The sequence below is a fragment of the Leptidea sinapis genome, chromosome 36, assembly GCF_905404315.1.
Source record: "Leptidea sinapis chromosome 36, ilLepSina1.1, whole genome shotgun sequence".
Lineage (NCBI taxonomy): Eukaryota > Metazoa > Arthropoda > Insecta > Lepidoptera > Pieridae > Leptidea > Leptidea sinapis.
The window spans coordinates 3,924,088-3,951,864 of record NC_066300.1 but is presented as its reverse complement, the minus strand read 5'-3'; the positions used below and the strand labels follow the sequence as shown (position 1 = coordinate 3,951,864).

At 33.5% G+C, this 27,777-nt stretch overlaps 1 protein-coding gene across 12 annotated transcripts in view; it reads right to left on the bottom strand.

Annotated features, from left to right (window-relative positions):
• LOC126975623 (glutamate-gated chloride channel) overlaps nt 1-27,777 on the bottom strand; it is a 144,646-nt gene that overhangs the window by 95,612 nt on the left and 21,257 nt on the right. For 2 of the 12 annotated variants that reach the window (XM_050823614.1, XM_050823613.1), the window contains exons 3-11: nt 27,635-27,747; nt 23,400-23,470; nt 16,982-17,051; nt 15,005-15,241; nt 12,551-12,685; nt 11,845-11,997; nt 10,781-11,055; nt 9,080-9,258; nt 558-8,051 (exon numbers count right to left, since the gene is read on the bottom strand). In XM_050823614.1, the coding sequence (XP_050679571.1) occupies nt 8,012-8,051; nt 9,080-9,258; nt 10,781-11,055; nt 11,845-11,997; nt 12,551-12,685; nt 15,005-15,241; nt 16,982-17,051; nt 23,400-23,470; nt 27,635-27,747 (1,273 nt within the window). In that variant the 3' untranslated portion in view covers nt 558-8,011. Of the gene's footprint in view, nt 1-557; nt 8,052-9,075; nt 9,259-10,780; nt 11,056-11,844; nt 11,998-12,550; nt 12,686-15,004; nt 15,242-16,981; nt 17,052-23,399; nt 23,471-23,861; nt 23,930-24,964; nt 25,032-27,634; nt 27,748-27,777 lie in introns of those variants that run through there. The other 10 variants (XM_050823624.1, XM_050823623.1, XM_050823615.1 and 7 more) reach the window with 9 other exon arrangements.

Sequence of the window (27,777 nt, the reverse complement as noted above, 5' to 3'; positions counted from 1 at the left end):
GAATCTACAGATCGTCTAGTCACCCAACCCACACACTTTTGACAGTTACCTTTACAGGCAATCTGTATTAACATCAAATGCTTGTCAATGATCCATAAATGTTTTGTGGTAAAAGGTTACTTTAAGGCCTTGTTCATACATCACAGGCATACAACTGTTTCGTTACTCAGTCTTTTTTCGCTGTTTTCGTTACTTCTGGAACCGGGCTAACATAAATTGCTTTCTTAATCATACCACATCTTGCACGACCGCCTCCAGGCTACGAGCCCCGTTGAGCTTTTTGCGCCCTTTCTTATGAAGTCTGATATCTTCGAATAGTTGGTAAATTATAACAATTAAAATAAGGTATTATTTGAGATAAAAATATTTGAATTGAATTGGACTTTTGTACCCTGATAAAAAATTTATTATATATATTATTACAATAAACTCACGGGAAAACCTTTGCCTTAAATTAATCATTTAGTGAAACTTAAAAGGAAGAAACACATTTGGTTAGAAATAAAATGAATGCTGATGGGCTCAAGATGATTTTACGTTGCAATAAAACTCATAAAGATAGGTACAATTTTATTAAAACACCTCTTATCCAATATTCATACAGTAATAACAGTCGAGTTAAAACATAATTACTTACACAGTATTCAAACAAGTGGGGATATTTTATACTAAAAGCAAACATTTGCCTAATAGGTATAGTTCTTTCATTATGGCGATATAATTTGGTAATTTTCATAAAAATGACAGATTTATAATTTTAATTGACTTTTCAGATGTGCATCGTGATTGACCCAACGACAAAGTCTACCATGTAATTTATGTTGCCAGTATTCATAATTTGAAAATCGATATTTTTTTTTCACCACAGCCCAAGAACATAGAAATAGTTTATATTGATAATGGTAATTTATATTCGAATTTTGTAATTCATAACCACAGAAAAACATATACTAAAAAACAATTTTTGTCTGTTACATTATACTTCTGTAGTAATCTTTATTTATGTTTTAGCAAAAAGAAATCGCTTTTTTAATGTATCAAACATGTTATTATACACAAGTTGTATTTAAATAAACTGTACGTTGGTCTGTAAAATAGATCTAGAATAAAATATGTATAGGTACCTACATAACTCAATAAAATCAGGGACGGAGAAAAATGAGAGTATGAATGACTGTCTTTGGTGTCCATTTACTTATATTTACTTAGCTTTACGACTAATTGGCAACCAAATATTTTAGAAATACGTCACTATAACTAATTCACTGCTACTATTTCTTCCTTCCGCGGTCTTTTTGCCGTTCCTATTATCAACAGAGTTTTTTTTTAGTTTGCGCCATCATTTTATGTTTCAATCAGTTTTCGCCTAGCTTCGTTATTGTTCAAAACAAACTATCTCGTGTTCCTAATAGCATTTGGTTACCAATTTGTCGCATTAATTAACATTTATCATTAAATATATTTATAATCATCGCAGCAATGTGTCGTTTTTTATTTAATACCTATAATCCGTTTGTACGTAACAAAGTACTCCATTTTCCTTTTATTAGAATATATAATTAGGTACCATATTTTTATGATAGATATTCCACAATATACTTACAAACGGAATTGTGTAATGTTCTCTCTATATTAAAGTTGTCTAAAAATAAAAAAAAAAAAAAAAACAAAGACACACATAGAGTTCAGAGCATACAATACATGGGCTTACTTATTTAAGTAGTTATTGAATATGATCGTATATTCATATAAACGTTTCTCTGTTAAAACAAACAGATATTTATACAAAATTAATACTATTTGTCATCTTGCCACTTTCTTTTATTACTCATTAGATACCGACTGTTAGCTTTATCACACACTACAGGCCCAATTCCACTTTCTTCTGTTCTGTTTAACAATACTTATTATAATCATATATACATCGTCATTTTCGTTGATCATCATCATCATCATCAGCCGGAAGATGTCCATCTTGTGGGGGGCCTACCAACACTGTATCTTCCGGTACGTGGTCGCCATTCGAGGACTTTTCTGCCCCATCTGTCCGTCGAACTATGTGCCCTGCCCACAGTCCAGTTTCGCAATCATTTGACGCTATGTCGGAAACTTTAGTAGATAATGAGAAACAATTATTATTATTAAAAATATAATCCACTTTTACTTCGGTTCGCATGTTAGTTTGAAAGGATTAACTGGCAAAAGTTACATTTTCAAGCTTCCCATTTGATAAATATCTAATACTAACATTATGTTTATAATTTTTAATCCTTTGCACACCACCATCTTCTAAATAAATTTAATATCCGATGCCTTATTGTATAGTCTGTGCAATCTTTTATACGTTCGCTATAACATTAAAAATTAATATTTAATTATTAATGTTTATAGACTTGTCTAGAGTCTGTCATTGTATGTCAATGAAATTTCAGTTAAATGGCAAGAAAACATTGAGAATCACCATGGCTAAAGTACACATTGCAAAGTTGGAAACGAAGAAATGTTAAACAAGAACTCATAATATCATCATGTTTCCTTGTTTACTGTAATTTAGAAAACAAAATAACGGAACATAAATTAAATTATATAATTTCAAATGATAGTAAAATAAAATGACAGAATTATTTACATTGCTTCAAACATTAAATGTAACGCAAAAATCCCCAAAAGAGGCTCTGTGTAGTGGCAACCCTAGCTACCAGACGTTTGGCGGGCTCTCTAAACCTCAAAAGAGTCTCGCCAAACGTCAAAATGAATGAAATAAATTTAGCACACAGTAACTATTTACACTAACAAAGCTTTATGGACACCACGACAGCACAGCTTAATTTGGGGAGGTAATACATATCGTGTTCGTTTCCAACTATACAGCCTTACATCTATTATCCTATATATCCTAATTAAATATGAGTATCTAATTAAAGAAGTTTGTACTTCGTATTATCTCTACCGACTTGTAAACTTTTACCCTTTTTGGATCAAGATAGCTGAACACGAAAACTGCTAAATGTTTGATGATAATAAAAAATAAATTTAATTTAAAAAAAGATCTAAGTAACGCAATTGATGCCTGATGCTATATGTAAAGGTTAAACCTTAGTGAATAAACTGAAAAAAAAAATTGAATACTTCCCGCGTGTTATAACATTCCAACTGGCACACCTACACTAAGTGTTATCAACTTCTACGGTTTTGAAAGTGGTTAAAAAATAAATATTTCTAGAGATTTGACTAAATTGGTTCTTCATCGTGCCGAACTTCGACACTGGCAGCACGAAAGAAGCTACGTTTGTGCTGCCATATGAAATATTTTTCCAGAAATATTTCAGTAAAACTAAAATTAACGCGATGTTAAAGAACCATTGTAACATGTGTAAAACGAAAGAAGTTTACTGAAGAAATAAAAGGAAGTGATAACAACTGCCTCTAGCAGGTGAGTGGTACGAAGCCAGGCGGGTCCCATATGACCCTTCCACTTGTCGGGTTTTGTCGCCTTTTACGACACCCTGGTCTTCCCGACGTGGGATTGGGGGATTGTATTCTTCTCCGCCCCAATACGGAGTGTACATATAAAAGAAATTATAATATTGGGAATCAGGTAATAAAAAATTAATATAATGAATGTCTCATTGAGAATCGTTCCTATGAATTATTAGTTGTTTATCAATGACATCCTTCTTCTTATACGTACTTTACACCATCGCGTGTAAGGGTCCGTGTTGGATCAAAAACAACTATAATATATAGAAAACTTTCATTAATTTGGTTAACAAGACTGAATTCTTAAGTTACCTCAAGTTAATTTAATTTATTCACTTTTAATACACGTGACTGTTACTTTACAAACAAGGTATTTATCAAACCCAGAGCTGCGATGATCATTTAGTGCTACATATGAAACATACATAATATATTTGAGTAGTAGCAGTGACAGTGTGTGAAGACAACATTGATATAGTATTAAATAAGATAGTACGAGTCTTACCACAGACATAGTCCCAAAATCAAAACATAAAGATTGAGGTCTATAACTAACATAGCAAATATTTTTTTAAATATTTGATAAAAATGTTTTGTTTCTTCAGAGGATAAAAATCCATTACAATACGGTAGACATTAAAAAATGCAAGTTACTGTTTCTGTTATTTTAAATATATTATTGACCGAAATGAAAGCAGTTTGGTATTTTTTTTTATCAAACAGTAGGACAAACGAATGTACGGGTCATCTGATGGGAAGTAACAACCGTGGGCTACAATATTGCAATTATTGCAATTCTTATTATTATTATTATTCACTAACATGGTAATTACCTGAATGAACCAGATGTCAATAACTTTAACTTAGTTTAACTTTCTTATTTTAGAATAATATTAAAATAAGACTGATTGCTACTTGTATCAGCTCGCAATCTGGGCGCTAAGGTAGACTAGCGCTTCCGCTGTCACGTGAATCCATTGCCACAAACGTGCGTTGACCGCAAAAATAAATTACACCCAGTAATAAAGTCTATGACTCCTACCGCGCTCTACCTCAATGAGACATTTTTTTAAATGTAACAAAAGGAAAAAAGCGTGTGTTCATCACTGGGGAATTTATCACCGCTGATCATGCTCTCTTGCAACGCTTCTTCGGTCAATTTTGCGTTTTAATTCTTTAACTTTAAATTGATTTCTTGGCACGGGATATATCTGTGACTATACCGATAAAATTGTCAGGTATTTGACTCGCACCATCGATAAAGTTTAACATTGATAAGTGTGTAAATAATTATAATATAATTTAGTAACTGTACAGTGAGCGACACAGGTGTACATTGAGTCCTCTATTATATACAAATTCATTCATCAATGTTTAAAAACATCACCTTTGAAATAAAATGCAATCGACATAATACCATAATAATATTATAGAAATTACCACGATAATATTGATAGAAACTGATCTTTCAAAACTACTGACTATTTTCCTCATCTTGAATAGGGTGCTATTGGTCAGTAAAGTTGAAACTTCAATTCGATAAGCTTTGTGCTTTCAAATTTCATCTCGAAATACACAGTTTTTGATGTATTTCTGCAGACCTTAAATACTATCATTTTTTTAGGTTTGTTTTCTTGCAAACTTCGAACAATAAAAATTGGTATTATTTAACAATTTTTCGTTGTTACAGTGATTAAGTAAACATAAATGCGTGAAAGGTCTATTGCTTAGACTCCAATCGACACAGACAAAAACACTCTAATGCCTAGTTATTCATTAAGATATTTAATATGCTTTTGTATTTATATACTGTTGCTATATTATAGTCGTAACCGGGGTCACAAGCTGTGAGATAATTATAAATCATTTTACAATAATAATCTAATGTTTATAGTTTGAAGGTTATAATCGACAGGTTGTTTTTCTACATCATTATGTGCGTGGGTTTGATATTATTCAAAAGTAACCCGATGACTGACGTCATTTTCATTGATCAAGATAATTAGGACGTGATTTTTAAAAAAATGTATGTAAATATATAATGCTATGCAGTCACTACTCGCAGTCAAAACTTTGAAGGGTTTCTCGAGCCGTATCCCCCATGAGCAGACTTAGGAGTTAAATAATTCAGAAAACTGCGATAAACCTCACCTGTCAACCAGAACCTCCATTTTATCTCATCATGCGCATTAAATCTAGGTATTATTTTCTTAGCAAGGTTTTGTTGTTAAACATTATTTATTTAAAACTACACTACATCTATTTTTTATAAATTCATTTAATCTCAGATGAGAATGTCTTAGCCAGATTTTTTTTCTGATACCTAAGTGCTACTATATACTACAGTTAAATACATAATTATTAACTAATTTAAATTCTTAGAGGTTGATATTTGAGCTAATTTAACTATTTAGAGTTCACTAACATACTATTTCTGACGTTCCATTTATTATAATTTCAAGCAGTGTTGGTCGGATTCCACTTGTTGAAAATTTTCCTCAAGAAATCAATCTTTGTATAGGTAATACGACATAAAAGGGCCAGTTTTTTCTTTTTTCGGCTATCTGGTAATTGCCAAAGTGTTATTATCTGATATGTCTGTTACTATGTTATGGGCAACTGTTTCATTCTAATACTAGCCCATAAAGGCTTCCTTTTGTTACAATACAGAATCTTCATTTCTATGTTTTTTATTACAACTACATGACTTTCCGTCAATACGTAAAATGTCAAAGGCTTGTCTTCATCAATTGAGATCTACTCCATCAAAAGTAGATTTATTAACTTGTAACCTTCACTGCTTGGAACATAAATAATGCGATCTATATGAATTAATATTGATTATTTACTTACTCATATAAGATTCATTTATAAAACAAATTTATCGATTGATATTATTATTATTAATCATGAAAAAATCCTTCTTTACATGTACATAAAACTGTGCGGCGTAATAGCCAATATTTTATATCTACAAAATAAAATATAAACCACTTAAATTTATTCATTTTAAATGACTGTATTACACATTGGCAGTGTGAAGTTTCTGTAGGAGTTAAATTATCATTAGATTATAACTACTTGATTATTTTTTGAAATTATTTAAAGATTAATAATAAGCTACACTCGATTGTTTCTTATAAAAGCAACGATGATAAACTGAAAGTTGCTTAATGTTGTTCGTAAAACAAGAAAGAGGCTATTATACTGCACCATTTTAAACATTTTCAATGATAATGTAAAAAAAGATTTTATCAAATTGTGCTGAAACTAAGCCATTTGTGATTTCGACTATAATACATAATTTATTGTACTCTGTATCTCGCCCAACGAACATTTACACGGTTACCTCAGTAAAAATATCGAAAAACTTTATAACTGCCATTTATATACATACCCACATTGCTCTATAGATTACAATTCTACCCGCATTTAACCAACTTTTTAAATCTTACATGCACTGTCATAGCTATTGATGAAAGCAATGTTAAAGCAATGTTTATATAACATTTTGAATTAATAATAAGTCACAGCCAACATAGAAACGCATGAAATGTAGGAAGGGGTAATGAGTAGTCTGCCATACTGAAATTATATACCTACAATCTTACATTGAGCTATAAATATGATACTTAGCTAAAATGAATCTACACTAGAACTACTCTAAATGTTTTCACAGATACAGATGTGGTCCAATGAACTGGTTTTCACATGACATGGTTCACTCACACTATACACTATCGGTGACTAAGTCCTAAAGTGTCAATCTAGTATGAATCTCAACATTCACACACTCTCTACATTCACACTGGTGTGCCGGTACGGATGAGTTGGAATCTGATGTGCTATCTACGTGGATGATATCTGAGGACGACTCGCATTTCAGATCTTCACTAATCTTTTGTGACGCTTCACGATTTACCGCAGATTTGATTGTGGTTGCGGATTGGCTACTTGTACTCGAACTACCAGACTTTGGACTGCCGTTTTGCCTAGGAGCCGCAATTGCCTGTGAGAGCAGTAAATAGCGGTTTTCAGGTGGACTAGCCATGCCTGGTCGGACTCTAGGGAACATTGGTCTAGGTGGAAGCAGCCCTGACTCAGACATGGCGCGGCGTGGCCCTTGTCTAACTGGGAATCCATTTGTATTAGTGACTATCAAGGGCTGCGAACCAGAGTTCTGAGCAATCAAATTCATTCTGGGTCTCGATGGTCCGAGCACGTTGCGTCGTTGAACTAAAGATGGTCTCGGAAACGTGGGATGATGTGATGTGTCCGATTTCTGCCGTGGAACTAGAACGTGAGATTGGTTCGGTTTGATGGTTGATGGTGTGTTGCTGGTGAGATCTGTGGTTGGGCCCGGGTTGATACCGGGCACGTGGGATCATATCCGGTGGCGGGTGCGAGCGGAGAGCGAGGGTTCGGGTCGGCGCAGACAGATGCAGTAGACGAGCACGAAGACGATGTAGGGCGTGAGCACGGCGGCCCCCAGTTGGAGCGCCTGCCCCACGTCGCCACCTGAACGCGAGAATCACTTTTGTTCTTCCTCATCGCGAAACAGGTACGTCGACCTGTAAACATTTCATATTAAAATTTATTAGTTGTGAAAATATCGAGTTCACTTTATAGGTATGAAATGATTTTCTTACGATGCACAGCTACTTTTTTTTTCGATATTGTGAGGATAGACATAGAATACCGCTCTATTACAGTCTCAAATGACATCTATATTCTACGAGGCATTACTGACTGAATACCTAACAACGGGTACCTAACTATGATATGAAGATATTAGAGAACAAAAGAGTTTTGTATTCAAAATAGTTCTAATTTCTTTTGCTGCGGCCATATTGTCGCGATAAAGCGAAGTTTTCCGCTGTTGCGACACATCTGGTACAAGCAAATCATCATATCATTTAATAAAAAGAAGCGAAGCTTTAAATGGTTCGTTTTGTACAGTTTAACTTTTTGTGTACGTACCGTACCGGCTACCGAGTAGGTATTGAAAGATGATTATTTTTACAGTACCTACCTAATTAAGAGATTAACATAAATAAATCAAAAATAATAAAATATGATCTAATCCTATATAACCTAAATCTGACGCTCTCGTATAACACAAGAATCTGACACTTAGCTCAGATAGAGGTTGGAGTTTTGAAAACAAGGTTATGTGAAGGAAGTATAACTTCTTACGTACGTACATAAGTATACACACATTTTTACTTACGTCAATACTCTATAAGAAATTATTTTGAAAAACAAAATGCTAGCAGCGAACCTCTAAATAGATCTAAAGATAAACTTATTCTGAAGGTAGAACTATAAAATTGTAATTATAACTTTAGTCAATAGAATGGATGAATACAATTTCATTCGTTTTTTTTGTAACCCGCAGAAATTTACAATATTAAAAAATCCCCTCAGAAAAACAAGTTCAACCAGTTACCGAATTATTTGGTTTTATTGTTTAAGAAAGCAATTCTCATTTAATTATTTTTTTTCAAGCAAATCATATATTATGCAATAGTTTTAAAATAATAAAAAGTAGTGAATTTTCATCAAGCTAGTTCTTTAGATATACAAATGTTTGATTTACCAGTAAGCCAAATTGAAGAGTGCGAAGACAAGCGGGAAGGTGATCCGCGAGATGACGTCTATCCGTTTGGAGCGCGTCGGGAACTTGGACATCCAGATCCGGCAGCAGTTTTTCTTGGGCGGGCTCATGTGGATCTCGCACTGGCGCATCTTTGCGTCCGCGCCGCGCATGAGCGGCTTCTGTCAGTTGCAGACCAGTCAGGGTTGACAGACACGGGAAACGCTACATACCACCCAATTATCCTAGCTCCCTAAACCTGATTGCTTAGTACTTGTTACAAGAAAGAGATGGAGATTAAAATTTGATATCTAGGACGAACATTCAAAATAGATTCAAATGGCATGGGCACAAAAGAGATCAAAATCAAAAATAATTCACGTAAGCCATACATTTTTTACATTGTGATAATTATTATGAAATTGAATGGAGATATTTTCCATGGAACATAATTCTAACTTCAAATACTGCTTGGCTTACCATTAATATGATGGTAAGTGATGCAGCGCAAATGTTCAATTTGGTGTATTTTTTCTATCGAAAATTATTCGTGTTTCTGTTCTTCTAATATTTAAATAATTCGATATATATATATATACGATCTGCTAGCATACGTATGAGAAAAAAATAACAAAAACCTTGGTGGTAGATTTTAAGGTTTTAGGTTAATTTTCAAATACCCTCAATATCTGACTTCTAACAATTACTGTATTTTGTGATTCGGTTTGAAGATTATCGTAGCTCGTCAAATTGTTGGGAAAATTTGTCTCAAAGTGTGACGAGCACATTTGCAATGACGCTCAGAATTATGGGTTTTTCACGAATCCTGATCAGCATTTTTTTTGTGATGGGCAGGCGTACCACTTACCATAAGGTAAACATCCCGCTCTTTTTATCACTTTTTCTCATGATAATAGAGTATAAAACATATTGAAATCCAATGATTTTCTAACCTGACATTTTTTTGTTTATTTCAAATTCATGTGAGTATATAAAATGTAATTTTGAATACCCGCTTTGTGTCTCTATGTGTTTATAATAATTATTGAAAGATACAAATGAGAGATGTTAATATTACAATTCTATAGACTTTCTTTTTTTAGATTTTTTTTTCAATAGAATTATATATTAATTCATTAAAAAGGTAAAGCAAGTTTGCTTTGTTTTTGATACAAGTATCTAATCTATTTTCTGTATTTGCTTGGGAATTGGTAGATTTTTTTTTTATTGTGTCCCCAAAATTGAGAACGATATATGTGCTATTTATGCAAACATTTAAAGCACTTGAAACTAAGAATATCTATCTATCTATCATCTAACCTTCTACAAATCAAACCCTAAGTCCTACAAAACAACTTTTTTAATCTATATATAAGTCATACCCACATCGTCACAATTACAAAAAAAATACACGTTATGCAAATTAAATATAATTATATACCTAAGATGTATATATCAAATCAAATATATTTCATTCGACATTCAAAGTAATAGCTTATTATATATTTCACGGTTATTACTCAATGAACGAATATCGGCAATAATTAAGTTTGAATTTAAAAAATAATAACTAACTTATCTTTCCTATGAATTATAAACCCTCAACCCAAAAAGATAACTATGTATATAGTGTCCATGCACAACTACACGTTTTATAGAAGCTTCTAGAAACAACAAAATAAACTATTAACGCAGCGAGCTCACCATAGCGAAGGTAGTGTTACTATCTGTGTCCAACAGATCGGAAGCCGCGTCCATGCTGGCAGCGGCCTCCATCTCCCGTCTCGTTTTCTTCATATTCTCTCTGTGCATGTCAGAACGAGACGCGTAGTTGACGAGTGCAAACTCGAGCAATGCACCAAATACGAACGTTAGACAGACCCCTGTCCACACATCGATAGCCTTGGTATAGGAGACAGGCGGGAGTGACGCGTTGATGCCAGATGACTGTGTTGCCATTGTGAGGAGCGTCGTCACTCCTGAAAATTATAAGGAAACATACTAATGGGAATGTTTAAAGCATTTTATTTATGCTTTTTTGAATTTGAAGTGAAACTTCTATACGAGGTATTGAAATCTTGATCGGCAACTTTTTTCTTTGACGCTCGTTCGGCTAAGGTCAGCTCGAATCGACTTACAGCCGTTTTCAATAACCTATCTATCCTTAGTTTAACTTACTAGAGGTAGACAAAGCTATCTTTTACGCTTGCTTACATTTCAATAACCTATCGACAGATAGCATCAGACTATAACTATCGTTAGATAAGATCGTGTAATTAAACGGTGATAGAATTTTCAACGTTATTGAAAACGGCCGTAAGAGAACGCGATCAGTCATACAAAAATTTTTCAGCTACATATTATGATCATTAATTTATGATTATAATAGACCAAAACATAGTTATATTTCGTATTAATAACCTCGAGTTATGTATATTAAGTTTTTAAAAAGCACTTTATTTAACACTATTTAATGTTACTCACAGATAAATTGGAACAAGACTGATTAAACAATATCATAATTAAAGTAAGGAAATCTAAAAGACAATGGGTGCACAATCAGTACTACGGGGGTACGGGGTGCCAACGTATGCAGGTTTAGCCGTGTTGGACCTGCGTCACTCTCGCCTTGATGAAATTTTCACTTCTTCTCGTTTCGTGTTTTCACACAACTTTAATTTACAATAAGATCCATAAGAAGACTTTTTATCTGCACTTGAACGACTCGTTACTGTAGAATGACGCCGTACCACATACATAATACGTACCGAGTGAGACACGCGCTGGCACAGCACCCTGGTCCAGCCAGAAGGAGACCCAGGAGACGATGACCAACATGCAGCATGGGATGTAGATTTGGATGAGGTAGTAGCTGAACTCGCGTTTGAAGAGCAGGTCCACTTTCAAGCAACTGTATTCACCTGAATATTGCAAAAGTTGTACTTTCACCAATATATTGCCGACTGAACGCCGCTAATCATTCTAGTTTCGTTATAATACAATAATAAAAACCTATAGAGACGTCGGTGGTGCGAAGCTTTGTCAAATAAACTTTATTCAAATAGGCTTAAACTAAGCGCATTTTAGGAAAAAAGAAAGAAAGAAAAAAAATTATTTTGAAACGTACCTATAAGTAGTTTTGTACAAAGGCAGACCATAAAAAATAAATATAAACTTAAGATTGATAAACAAGCAAAAAACAAAAAGACTGAAACATTTCTATTATATTCGATCTAAAAAAAATGGTCCCAACTCAGCGTGTTGCTGGTTTGAAAACCAACGCTGGTCTTCCATTGGGCCATTTTGTGACGTCACGAAGAATATTTTGATTATATAATTTAAAATTAATTTCATAAGTGTTTCGATCTGATTATAATTAACGATCGGCAATGAATGAGTTAGAACGAACTTTTAATCGTTACTATAAATATTTTATTTAAATTACAATACAATAAAAAACTTTAACATACTGACCAGTATTAGTTTTGCTGTTGCAATAATCTGTGAGGAACTTTTCAAGTGTAAAGCGAGGAAGATGAAGGTTCTTCACAACCTGGACTGGGTCGCCCTCCTTCCACAGGAATACGAGGTCGTCTGTTGTCCAACCATCTGTCACCATTGATAATAGTAAATTTTGTGGATCATACTAAGGTCAACCTAATTCTATAATCTATAAATTCGTATTGTTTCGGGAAAAATGTATTTACTCTTATGTTTACGTACAGTATACTATTCCGTACCTTGGAAATCTTATGATTGAAATGTAAACCCAAACAAAACAATTAATTCTTGATTATTGATTCAACAAAGTGACCAATAGCGTATGAAGAAATATTGAACTTTAACATATCCTTATACGAGTATTCCAGCCCTTGTATTTGTGAAACCATATTGTATATCGAATAAATAATTAAATAATAAATTGAACTTGACTAATAGCGTAAGGGCTCGCGTGCTCCAAAACCGATTAAACCGGACAGATCTACCTGGATGAGTAATTCGGAATGTGCTTACTACTTACACTTACATTCGAAGAAATGTTACTTTTAGAAAATTCATTCCGCAATTTATTTCGTCGACGTCAACATCAGTGACATTGACATGTGTGGGTTTATGAAAACGCACTCTCTATCTCTGTTCGATTCGGTAGTTCTGTGTTCTGCGGGATGTGGATAGTTCAAGTTCGGCCGTCGTCGCCCGAGCATACTTCGGCCGATGACGGATGTATGGTGTTGGCGAGCCGTAACACTTCGGAATTCCGCTCATACCGATTGAGATGTAAATAAAACAATGGCTTATCTAAAAATACAAACAGATTGTTTACTTAACACTAATATTTACGAGGGGCAGAATTAGATCACGGTGCTAATAAAAATATGCCTACCTAGAGTTCCATTACAGATAAAAAGGCGTCTTTTTATGAACAAAATTTTATGTGCATGTATATTGAAGCCTCTGCAGTTAAGAAAATATTCGAAATGGGCACCTTGTGCATTGAGAAAATCTTGAGCGGCATCCCTGTTGCGCTCACTTTGAGACAAAGGAAGTTAAATCTCATCAGCCCAGTAATCTTACTAGCTACGACGTCTTTCAAACCAAAACTACTGCTTGACGCTATAAAAATGCGCCACCTATCTGTCTGAATAGTAATCTATATATTTACGCACTGTTTTCACTTTCACTACAGATTTCTTAAAAGACCGTATATGGCATATCGCTTAGAGCACGTCCGATATACGAACATACGGAAGGCTTTTGAAGTGACTTTAACCAATCAGAAATAGCAAGTACATTGTGTATGTAATGCAAGTATGTATATTCTTCTACAGTATGATCCCAGAAAATGTACAAAACAAATGTGTTACGAAATTTAAAAGAATTGTTAAAAAACGTTTGTGTGGGAAAGGTTACTATAGCATAAACGATTTTCTTAATGACACCACGGACTGGGAATAAAGCGAACATCCTCAGGCTCTTTACTTATAAATGTTTATTGTACGATATCACATTGTAATCCCTATTTTTATATTTAAAAAAAAGCCCGCTGAGTTTCTTGCGCCCATTCTTCTCAGGTCTGAGGCAGTCTCTTTTGAATGAGTGGTAGGTAAAATCTTTCGAGGGCATGAAAAAGCATGAACATCTGTCTCAAAGGCTATTTTATAATCCCTCTGGTGTTGCAAGATAATTATTTCGGACAACCATATAAATGGTCGCACTCACCAGAACTTTCCCGCTGAGAAAGTTTCTTCACTAGAGGTTGCCTTGGACATATGATAGATGTCTGTCAGATGTTTAGATAGTTTTGATGGACTCTAAATTAATTCTGACCAGCAAGTTTGTTATTTAAAAAGTTTTCATTTATTAGTTCAATCAAATTAACCATCATCAACAACAGCATCATGAAGTGCAGAATGTTTAATTAATATTTCACACTTCCTTACTTACTTCCAATATTGACAATCAAATATTTGTATGCCAATATATTGGCGAATTGTGCTGTACACCAATTAATTGTTAACAACTATGTTACCACGATTCATACAAATAAATCATTTCACTTCAGCCAGAGCTTTTCTCTCTTAAGCTGCTACTTTTTTTTTTCTTTATTGTTCAATATTAAAAGTATTATAGAGAAAATACATATATAGTCACCCACAAGAAAACATGTAAGGTTTATCCGTGCGGACGAGATCGCTCTTAATTAACATTTTTTATACTAAATTCTAAAACTAATTATATTAACCCGCCTTATAATATACATAATTACATTGAAAATTGTTTGGTTAATAAATACTTTGCCTTTTCCGGTTTTTTCTCAATACTTTCTAAAACGTTTGCTGGCAAACCATTAAGTATGTCTGGAAATAAATACTCCCATTTCCGCCTACCATATGCATTGTTACATTTAGGTAATATGTAAGTACTTACAGCTAGCCATTCTTAAAGAACAAGTCTGCTTGTCCAGCGGATACAGCTTGAGATTCATGGGACACGACAGCGTGAGCGAGATTCGGATGCTGTACAACACGTTGCCGTTCGGGAAGATCCGGATGTAGACATTCGGCATGATGATGTTGTGGAAGTGGCCCTCCTTCTCATTGGAAAAGAACAGGTCGGGCATCCAGACGCGGTTCGCTTCTGTCAGCGTCAGGTACTTCAGCCGACCTGAAATTTGTCATTATTTTAGTATTTATCTAAAACCTACATTTATTTTATGGACTTAGCGGCATGTGTTTTCGCCCGGGTTTAAAGAGAACAATTTTAGCTTAATATTATCTCCAGGATAGTTGGTGATACATTTAGAACTCTTGTTAATCATTTATTCACAACACAGCAATGCTTAAATTATAATTACAACATAAATAAAAACTATGACTACGTGGAGCATTAGTTAAATTATTTCTATATTTGTCTGTAATGGTTAAATACTTTTTTATTTTTTATGATATAAAACTCCACCAATAAACTATAAATATTGATAAACTCTACTCCATTCCTTCTTTTATTGTCCCTAACCGTCCGCTAATAAACCGATGGCAAAGCCAGTAAAAACTATTTGTTCAGGCCTAGAAGTTATTCTAAAATGGATTTTAATTCTGAGTGCAAATGAGGGATCTACAGATGGTAGGAGTCCACATCGAACTAGGCATTACTAACTACTTTTAAAACAGACTTCTTTTGTAGCGTAGGATAAACGAGCATGCAAACGGGTCACCTGATGGTATGTGATCACAGCTCATACTCTCTTGTAGTACCACAGGAATTATAAGAGCAAGAAGCTGGGCGTCATCAATAGAGCACGGCAATACTTCAAGCCGGCCCACATTCTAGCGCTCTACAAAGCGCAGGTCCGGCCACACATAGAGTATTGCTGTCATCTCTGGTCTGGCGCACCCCAGTATCTGCTCGATCCATTTGACCGCGTACAACGTAGAGCATCTCGAATTGTCGGGATCTCAGTGCTCTGTGAACGGCTGGATCACTTGGCGTTGCGTAGAGACGTCGCTTCATTGTGTGTCTTCTACCGCATTTATCACGGGGAGTGTCCGAATGTATCCGAACAGCTGTTTAACCTGATTCCTGTCGCCGAATTCCACCTTCGCGCGGCACCCTACAAGTTAGGATATCATCCCCACCATCTGGATGTGTGGCGGTCCTCCACAGTGCGGTTTTCAAGGAGCTTTCTCCGTCGTACTACAAAGCTGTGGAATGAGCTTCCTTGTGCGGTGTTTCCGAGACGATACGACATGGGTACCTTCAAAAAAAGCGCGTACACCTTCCTTAAAGGCCGGCATTGCTCTTGTGATTCCTCTGGTGTTGCAAGAGAATGTGGGTGGCGGTGATCACTTAACACCAGGTGACCCGTACGCTCGTTTGTCCTCCTATTCCATAAAAAAAAATGTCGACCTTTAAAACCGTCGAATAAATGTACATATGAATTCGAATACCGAATACATATAGGTAGATGGCGAGTGATGATCGAATCCGGTTCAATGTGGGTTTAACCAATTTACGCTAACGCTATTACGATTAAAGTTACTGTCAACATCTTGCTTATTGAACTTTGTTTTAAGTTAAATTATTATGAAACACTCATTATAATTATTCGGCACTAGCTGTTCCCGCCCGCTTAGCTGGGCGAATTTTAAAAGGAAATAAATTAACGAAGGAACGTTGTTATTCGAAAAATAAGTAGTAAACCATCTAGGATAACTTTCGCATCGAATGGTGGTAGTTTTATGTCGATACGATCCGTGGTTTAGGCGCGATTGAGCCTCAAACAAAGACCATTTTCGTTATATACATATATATAGAAAGTTTAATGAAACACCATTCACTTTTTGCCCAGTAAACGGCCCGCTTGTTTGCCTCTACAAATGAAAATATACATTTCAATATACCAACCTCCTAGATTATTGAATTTCAACCGTTCATCCAACCATTGTTCTCTGAACGTCAGCTGCACAGAGTATTCCTAAAAACACAAATTAATTCATAAAAATTAATTGCTCTTTCATTTTTGCTGCTAACATCAAAGAAAAGTAAACATGTAACAGGCAGAAATTCTTTTATAATTAAACCTTTTATAACAGTGACATGGAAGGAATACAATAGAACAAATATTTTATCATTATGTCGCTGAGACTATTTATAGATGATAAATAGGTATAATATTATAACTTCATCCGCCATTTTGTTTCACTTTTCATTTCATGCTTATCAATTAGATTTTTTACATTTCGTAACATTAGCTACCTATCATATCAAAGCTTGGGAGGGGCTTAAGGCTGTGTAAGGCGTGGATCCAAAAATACTTTCCGCGATCTTTCCCTGCATAGAGATTTTACTGTTAGTAACCCTTAAGAATTGACTGTATTATTTTCGTTCATTGACAGATTTAATAACGCAGTTTAGTTAGGCCATATTCCATATCTAATAATAGTACGAATCAATATGTTATGTTTTTAAAGTGATAACCCTCACTTCTAGGAATAATACACAAATAAAATTTGAAAAACAAAATTTTATGAACGATGCGGGATTCGAACCCACGACCTCCGGCGTTGTAGATGAAGCCACAACCTGGGAGTTGAACAAAGCAAACAGAATTTTATAACGAGGCGGTACTCGAACGATTAGCTCAGTTGGTTAGAGCACGACCGGCACGCCGGAGCGTTCCGTGCCGGTCGTGGGTTCGAATCCCGCATCGTTCATAAAATTTTGTTTTTCAAATTTTATTTGTGTATTAGTACGAATACCTAGAGTGTTGCTCAATATGAAAAATACCAGTGTTCAGTGTAGCTTAAATCTATTGTAAAATGTAATAATTTGAATATTTAAGTGGTCACACAGATTTTTTTAAGTAATTTCAACCACAGCATTATAAGTTTAGATACAAAACCTTAGTGTGTTGATTAATAAAAATTGTCAGTAAATTTAGTCAGTTGTTTTAACTGTTCATTTATAATTTGATCCGAAGTTAACATTTTAGCAGTTAGGTGGATTAGGTATACATAAGCACAATCTTTAACCTGGGTAATTGTAGTGCATAATTATTTCCTAACTAAACAAAAGAGGCACGAATCCAAGAAGTGTGTTATTAAATGTAGAAGGTAAACTTGAAAACAAAACCCAATACTATTTTTCTTTATAAAATTCGTTATATTTCCCATTTAAACGGATTACTGGATCGACGCCTTAAATTTTATTATAAAGCTTTTCGTGTTTGTTTTAACTTAGTGCTTAGATATATGATAGCAAAGGTCCACGTGTTAAAAAACAGTAATGCATCTACGAATTATGTTTCGCAATGCAGCAAGTATTTATTGAATTAGTTAACAATGACTGTGTGTCATTTTATTGACATGTAATAGTTTTCTAGAAAGATTTAGTATTCTAGAAAGTACCATAGATTTTGAATTAATCTATAGAATAAAATATTTGTACCTTTGCTATCAGAACAGCAAGTCAAATGAATTTTGGTAACATACTAAGCCTCGGAACTATCTACACAACGACTACGTGAAAGACTTATCTGAGGTTCGACTCCATGCAGGTACTTGAGTCAAGCTACACAACCCGAGTAAAATAATAAGTTTACAGCATTACAGTTTTGCGTGGTATTTACTGAATATCAACATGAGCCGGATTTGGACGACTTGAGAATTGGCTAAGCTAGAATATTTTCAAGCATATCCGATTCTGTGGAATGTAAGTTTAAAAGATTAGAAAAATAAACTAAAAATCCACGATAAATGGAAACGTTTTAGCACCTTGATGGTATTAACCATTGGTGAATTGAACAACAAAAATATGCTTGTCGCAGCAGTCACTTCTGAGTCCATCTTCATCGAGCACGAGAACTGGACCTAACGAGTGAACGCAACGGAGCTCTTGCCGAGAATTTCGCTGAAATTCTTTCTGAGATTAAAGGCAAGGATCTCGCGTAATCAAGGATCTACAGCAGTGTTGCTGCTTTTACTTGAAGGCATTATGTTTTCAGCATGCTTTCTTTCAATCTAGATACTTGGAGTTTTTTTTACTCAAAGGCTTTGAAAAATTCTATCGAATCGCATTACGTAAGTTGTTTCTTAACATAGCAAATTGAAAAGTATTATTTTAGTAATTAATTTATAAGCAGTAGAAATGTAAAAAGTTCATTAAAAAAATAAAGTACTTATTAAAATTTTATAAGCATTCAATATATTATTTAATTAGTCGATTAAAAAAAGAAAATATCAGTTAAACTACGTATCTATATTTTTTTAAAACATCGTCTGTGTCAGGACTTTTAACTGAAGTTCAAAGAAATTATTTTCAATACTTTCACCACGATTCCGATGTTATTTTCTTCTACTTACAGACTTGTCAAATATAATACAGACAAACTCATACCAAAATGACAAATTTGAATATTACATTACAGAAATTTCATTGCCTGTCCAAATTTTTTCAAGTTACTTCGAATAGCTTTAAGAAGTATGATATTAATATTTGGACATTGATTGATTAGTCCAATGTTATGCATAGTAAGTCTGACTAAATTGGACATCGGCCAAAATGTTTGCTAGTTAGACAGGTGCGGATCGCACATTCTTGTTGTTACAAACATTTATACATTCTGGCTAATTTTACAAGCAGAAAAAGTAGAGTTAAATATTTACGCACTTATTGTATTAGGTATAAACTGGCACATATAAACGCTGTCTACGATTTAAATATGCGTTTAGTAATGACGTAGGTGCGGAAAATTCTATGTTTTTTGCAGTATATTTCTGATATTTGTAAATAAATTTACCGATAAATGGGCATAATTTTGGCTACGTCTAAGGTTGCCACACGTGCTTTAAATTACAGTAGAGTTCCTATTGCGCTCAAGTGTACCTACACAAGTATCACTAATACATTACTTTTTTATTACTAATAAACTCATACCTACTCATTAACATACAAAAAAAATCCTACTGCTTACTGAAATAAATAAACTGGTTAGTAATACCAAAAAACCATAAAACTCGGGCGTTTCGCTACAATCAGTCATGTCATAATATAATGTCAAAATTGTTAGAGAAATAAATTGTTATAAAAAATTTAAATTAATGATACTATTTTCAATTCATCTAATTTCTTTATAACCTTTCTATAATCACTCTACTTCTCCAGAAAAAAATTCATCCCTACGTCTCTAGAAATTAAATTCGTTAGCTTGCGGCCAGCTCACAAAATGTCAATTTACCCTGTGTTAGCCTTATTAAGGAGTTTATTACTAGGTTACTTAATCTTCAATCTACTCTTGGATTAGTCTTTCGGGAAAACCTCTGTACAAGCAAACTAAACATGCTCAGTGCAAGCATAACTCAAAACACTCACCATTTAACATTCGTTGAAGGAATGTTTGAGCGAATCGCTCATGCAGGCATTGCCGGTATAACTAGAGCTACGTAATAGTATATCTAGTTCGGGGGAAGGGATCACATATTGCGGTCAGGTGGTCAGCCACCAAGCACCGTAGTCGAGTGCGGACGCGGCGATAAACCCAATATTCACAGCACAATACATATTCACATTTACAAGACAATATTAATACAATTTACACGACCAAAATAGTTTTTACGTTTATAATCGTTAAATGCATGACAAAGCATGACTGAAAACAAAAACATGAGATGATTTTAGGTGCGGGCCGCACGAGTCCTATCACTAGGTTGAGTGCACACTATTTACAAAAGGCTCACTTTGTGCCTGTCACAGTCACAGGTGATCAAACTACGTCTGGAACAATTCATCATCACATGATAAAAGCTCCAGTGACGCACTACAAACAATAAACAATGTTGTTACACTTTTGCAATAAACTCTATTATATACATACTTAAGTGTTTAGATTATATTATGAACATAAAATAAAAAGCTAATAAATGAAAGGGAAAATAATTCAAAATGGGAAAATAATTGTTATGATTTTGAAGTCGACCTTCATTGGACATACCTAAACAAGAAAATTTCTAGAACAAAAAAATCAGTGGAGTAACTTTTTAATTTAAATGTGTTTTTTTTGTAAATATTAATCTAACAATAGTAGAACGAACTATCTAACTACGGGTTCAGACGGTGCAGCAAAAGTGTCTCAACTAAAAATTTTAAGTGAATATGAATGAACATCTTCACAGTGTTTGATTAAAATTTCGCTCGACAAGATGTTCGCGACCTTGTCTGTCTAAATATTGTTTACAGTTGATATTATGCTATTTAAATAAGATTTTTTTTTTAAATTTGTATGGATATTCATTTTTCAAGGAAGTTGTAATTCATTTTCATATGTTACTCCCTCTAACATCAGCTATCTGTGAGTAGAGCTTCAATCAATTAATTTCAATAAACTTAACTATTTTGTTTGTAAACCGATAACACTTAATGGAACTTTTCACAAACAAGGCAAAAACCGCATTTTTACAGTTTCTGAGATGTGTGTAAAATTACACAACAAACAGAAAAAACTTTTGGTAGGGTAATAAATAAAAAATAAATAAAAATGTTAAAGAGATTATGGATTCGCGTCACCGACATGCTCATGACTGGCGTACGCGATAAGTAAATAATTAAAAAATAAATATATATAGTTAGAAACTTTTTGGATAGTGGAATCGCGTGAGTTCGCGTCGCCGAAATACTATTAAAGCAGCATATCTGTAGTTATACAGCTGACGTATTGTGCAACATTAGTGCTGTGTATATCTTTTAAGTGAAATTGAATGGATTAAGTAAAAAGTCCAATGTGTATTTTATTAATGTGCAATGTTAGAAATAGTGTTTTTTTATTAATATATTATTGAAAATAAGTTTTAAAAATAAATTGAAATTAATAATTTAACTGTTAAACATTATGAAATTTCAAATTTTAATGCTAAAACTATTAAGTTTAACTTTTTATCTACAACTGCCAATTTTGTTTTTTTTTAACTTTAACGACAAACACGACACAATATCGATTTTATAATATATAAAGACTACAGACACATAATGTCATTTAATTTAAGTATCTCAGCAAATCTGAAAATATAATATCAGTCTTTGGCTGATGTCTCGTGGATCCGTACCTTTATTTTGATAAAGTATTTATAGGTATTGTTACCTATATAGTGAAATAACGGATATTGAGTCTGGTATTCGTCTTTGATCTATATTTCTGATGTGGGAAACGTGATGCTGTAAGTGAGCTACAAATATATCCTCTCCAGTGATATAAAATGACGTTTTCATATAGTCAAAGAGACGAATAGGAATCGGCCTCTGCTCATCGGTTGTATGGATGAAAAGTATTTTATATCAACAATAATAAGCCACAAAGTATAAGTACCCTTATAGATACTGCTAAGTATTGGCTTGCGGATACTATGGCTTGTGAATACTAAAATAGATGACCTAACGTTTGCATATTCTTAATACTTATAGATAGAAGATTGATAATTAATGTGTCTCTAAAAAGAAAAAGTGTCATATTTCAAAAATAACAATTTGACTAGTTGATTATATAGTCTTGATAGATATTTTTCAGACGACCGATTTACCAAATACATTATAAAAATATAAAATGTATTTGAAAAGATTTGAATAAAATACTTTTGATTTATTAATCTGATGACTGAAGTAAGCTATATATTCTGAACCTATACTATTATGGCAACATTCAATTGATGAAACAAAATTATTTATATTTTAGATTTTAAATACATTGAGTTTCTCCTTGGTGCTCTTGAAAACATACAATATATAATGTACAGACTCGGAAGAGATACAAATTTCATAAACATATATAGTCTAAGAGACAATATAATGTTGTTTATCATTATTCTACAATGCTTAAAAGTAATGTTCTGAATTCGTGTTATTATTTATCCAGAGCAAAAATATAATTCTAGAATGATATTATCTCACATTTAATAATAACATTATTATTATATTTACGAACTTAAGCAAAGCGGACCTTTTGTGCATAGTATGGTATAGTGACTTATTACAAATTTGTAAAAATGACAGTTTAGTTAGTGCTTCTGCTAAACAGAATTAAACGTGATTAAGAATCTACGGCTCCGCACCAATGTAAACATTTAGTAAAGCAACGAAAAATAGAAAAAAAACAAAACATATAGACATCCAATTTTACGACAGCGTAGACAGCAGTGTGCAATTTTGAGTTCAGCCAGTTTTATTCAAAACAAAGCCTTAAAAACGACACAACAAGCTTTGTTTTACAATAAAAGTGACAAGGGACTCAATTTGTTATTAGTATTTCACGAAAGGCCACTGCCTTCATACCACTCACCATCTTGTAATCATCAATTTTGCTGATTGATCGAAGATACATGTTGACATGTACAAACGTCGGCGCATCGCCTTAACGACAGAAAAAAAAATATATTTAAAAAATAGCCTTACACTGTCAATAAATTTATCCTACTAATGAAATGCCTTTTATGAATAAAATACTCTAATGAGGTGATTTAAACATGATATGCCTAACGTCCGCAAATGAGCCAATTAAATGATATTTGCGTCACAAACTTTTCCTATCTGGCGTAGTAGCGACCGGTTACCGCGCCCGAAAAACGATTTTGGTCGTAAACACCAAATAGAGTCAAAATATTGTACATCGGGTAAATCTCTCCCACGTCACACGGAGCGAATTTTCCCATTCATTTGACTTGTTTGGAAGAATCGAGCAACCGTATTTGTTAAGAATAAAAATAATTATCTCCTACATCTTAATCTAGTCCAGTCGACTTACCATTGTGACGTCATCGATTTTTGATATACTTCGGACAAATATATTGACGCTCACAACAGCTGGCCCATCTAAGTACCAAGCAAAATATACGGTTGATATTATATACAATTAAATAAAACTATGCCCTAAGGGATAACTGTAGTTGCACAGAAACCGCGTTGTCAAATACTACTCACCTTAAAACACCTGAAAAACTTACATTATTTTGTTACACAGCCCTCTACTATTGTTAATTCGCTTTAGTATACCTACAAAACGTACCTTATCCGAATCAGTATAATATTGGAGGGAAAAATCTGTTATTAATAATATTTCATGTTTAAGAGTTCTCGTAGTCGCGTTTCTTGTTTTGAAATTAACAATCATGGCGTGTTTTTGTTAAAAATTAAATTTAAAAAGCAAATTTATCACTGTTTTGAGTATTTCAATAATTCAACATTTTATGACATGACATAAATCGCTTACTACTTATAAAAATTCAAATAAAATTACCCGTAATTGGTGTAGATAAAATCGCATACCTAATTTTGTCATGGCGTGCAAACTATGGAATCTATTGATTTTCAAATGACATAACTGCAAAGTAAAATACGGTTTTATATAAGTATTAAAATTAACTGCAAAATAATAGGTGTAAGCTTTATTTTGGTTGAATAGATTTCGGAACAGTTAAGGCTAAGTGCCCACGCCCGCACCCAAAAAAAAAAGAAAAACCACCGGGCCGTAATATGAGCATGGACTTTCTAGACATAGCACTCCTTTCTCTTGCAAGTCGTAAAAAATTAAAGCAATTGGGTTTGTTACGGAACACAAAATCCTAAATTATAGCTTCCCTTACCATAGTGTTATGAATATTAGCAATTAATTCATGTAGAGGCTTTAAATTTTGACGAGGATCATTTTATTGTTTACCGTTTCCGAATCCTAGCTACGTGTTCTGATTTCATCACCAGTATTAATAACTCTCCAATGGTAAGGGCTACATCTATCGCTATCTCACTTTATTGTTTCTCTGTTATCAATCTCTCATCTCTCTCGTCAACAACAAAGTGAGATCTTTCAAAACTATATAACAAAGATTCTTCATTAGGTCACTTACTAACCATCTTTATGTCGCTTATTGTTGTAATACTTCTCACGAAGAGGTTAATATTAACAACTGCAGGTCCATCTGTTGGAACACCAAGTCACACCAACAGTAATTGAATAACAAAAACATATTATCTTACCCACAAGTATAACCGTCCTTTTGCCTATTATCAGACTAAATAACAAATCAGGAACAGATACAGTATATTCTAAAAAAAACTCTAAAAAAAACTAAGTCTGTTGCAAATTATCTGGTACGAGGGCTTCTTTTAAAAAAATCGCGTCAAGGACGTGTGTAAGAGATTTTACATCTTATATATAAAATTCTCGTGTCACAATGTTAGTTTACCTTACTCCTCCGAAACGGCTTTACAGATTTTTACCAAATTTTATATGCATATTCAGTAGGTCTGAGAATCGGCTACTATCTATTTTTCATCCCCATAAATGTTAAGAATAGTCCACCCCAAAAGTTTTATTTTAATTTTTATTATGATTTAGCATTGAAAAATTTTATATTTTCGCCCTTCTACTATCTACAACTATTTTTGTATCACGATCTTTATCTAATAAGATAAAGATACTGTTCCATCCACCAAACCGATATAGGGTTGCAAGATGGCAATCGAATACAATAATTGTAGTACGATATCTTTGGTAGGTCTGAGAATCGGTTGCATAAAAATTTTAATAATTGATTTTTTTTAATATGTTATATGGCAATACGACGTTTGCTGGGTCAGCTAGTAAATTACAAATGAAATCTGTATAGCAGAACTATCCTGAGCGGCTTCTATGCAGATAGTCCTATTGCACCATTTGCAATTTTTTTTTATTTATAGCCATCGGCTTCAACTGCGTGATATCACGATATAACCAGCACAAAGTTAGTGAAGTCTGGTCTCCGTCCACCCCTAAATTTTATTTTTATTTTTTTGGACGTAATTTTTTTATGATACAAATTTAAAAATAGATACAACCCTACATTTTCAACCCTCTACGATCACCACCTATTTTTGTATCGCAATTTCTATATCATTCTGTTCCATCCAAATCCGCTAAAGGGTTGCAAGATGGCAATGGATCAATACTTACAATAATTGTAGTACGATAAATTCGGTAGGTCTGAGAATCGGTTGCATCTACTTTTTACACCCCAAAAATTTTTTAATTACTCTAAATGGCAATCCAACGTTTGCTGGGTCAACATTCTTTGTTGTAATTTTCCAAAACAGTCACTCGAAATTTGCTTTTGTATTTATAAGTCGCAAAGATGTAGGTAGTTGAAAAAATATCAAATTTAAAAATAAATTAGTTGATATTAAAATTATGATTGATTACAAACGATTAGAGTCCAATCATTTTATTTTTATTCCATTAACTTCAGTGTAATCTCAAAGGCATTTTTTTCTTTGTCATTCGATCGTGCGTAACCCAATTCTGTCATTAATAATCAGTCAAACACAATTCCACCCAATTTCCTTTTATCTGACTTAATCTGATTTTACAATAAAGAAAAGTCGTAAATCTTTTCCCTTTCTTTTCAGGAATATATATTTTTTTCGAGTTTTGAAGGTGTTTTTTATCTACAGGAGAAAATGCGTCGTATTGAAAGTTTCATTATAAAAAGCATTTAAAGGCTTTTATTGAAATTTATCATCTAGCTTTTATCGATTTTCTACGACGCTTTGACGGTTCTAATATTCATCGTTTATAACAGCTCATAAAAATTCTATCTAATCTTATTAAATTTCCAGTTTTCTCGTTTTATTTTATTATCAGAAGTACTCTCTGTCTTTCTTTTTTATTTTCCAAAGAGGTAACATTAGCTATGGCTTTTTTCAGAATTAAGAATCTCAAACAACATACCGTCGCACTAACGCGGGAAAGACAGTAATCAATGAGATAAGGATTTAACACAATTAATTAACTTTACTTGATAAAACAGGGTTTAGTTTTAAGTTCCTTCTACGAAACTAACCAATCTTTACGAAAATTTGAAAACAGAATGGGAATGAAATATTCGGGCTATTTAAATTTTTCTACTAATTGTTGTAGGATTTGTAGTCTAGGCTTCTGTTTATGGCTTTTTTGATTGAGCAGTTTTAGCACTTAAAAATAAACGAAAAATATCAAAAAAGCAAAACAGAGTGCCACAGTATTGATCACATTGATCTTAAAAAGGTTAAAAACCAGGGAGAAAGCTGTTGAGAATATTTTGTATGGGAAAATGGCTCCTAAAGTTTCGCCTTCAGAAGTCTATAAAAATTAACTAAAAAAAAATTACGGGTTACATTCCGGGAGTTCCGGCAGAAATGAAAACTTGAACATTGACGTTGTGCATTTTTGAATATTTTGGAATGGTTAGGGACTAACTTCGCACGAATTGCTTTATTTATCGGTACAAAAGTAGTAGCATTTACGTGGTTAAATACAATATTCATATAATGCGCTGTCGTACACTAAAATTACAATTTATATTACATTAGAAATTTAATACTTCAGAACTATTACAATTATTTTGCATTAAAAAGTTTATCTCTAAGAAAAATCAACTTGTTCGTGTTTCGTTATTAACGAAGTATTTCAATCCATACCTGAGTTAAGCAAGACATTAATTTGCATTAATAGTAGTGCAGGACCAAGTTTGTCTTCAAGTTATCTAAGTTTTGACGAGTACCTACCAGTGCCGTTGATTCCCGATGGTCTGATGCGAGCATCGTATCTTCCTGGCCCTAAAATCTGATCCAGTATCTGTTTCTCTTTCTCCCTGAAGTTTATCTTTGCATCTGCGGTTCTGAAAATGGATTTTCGGAAAATAAATCCT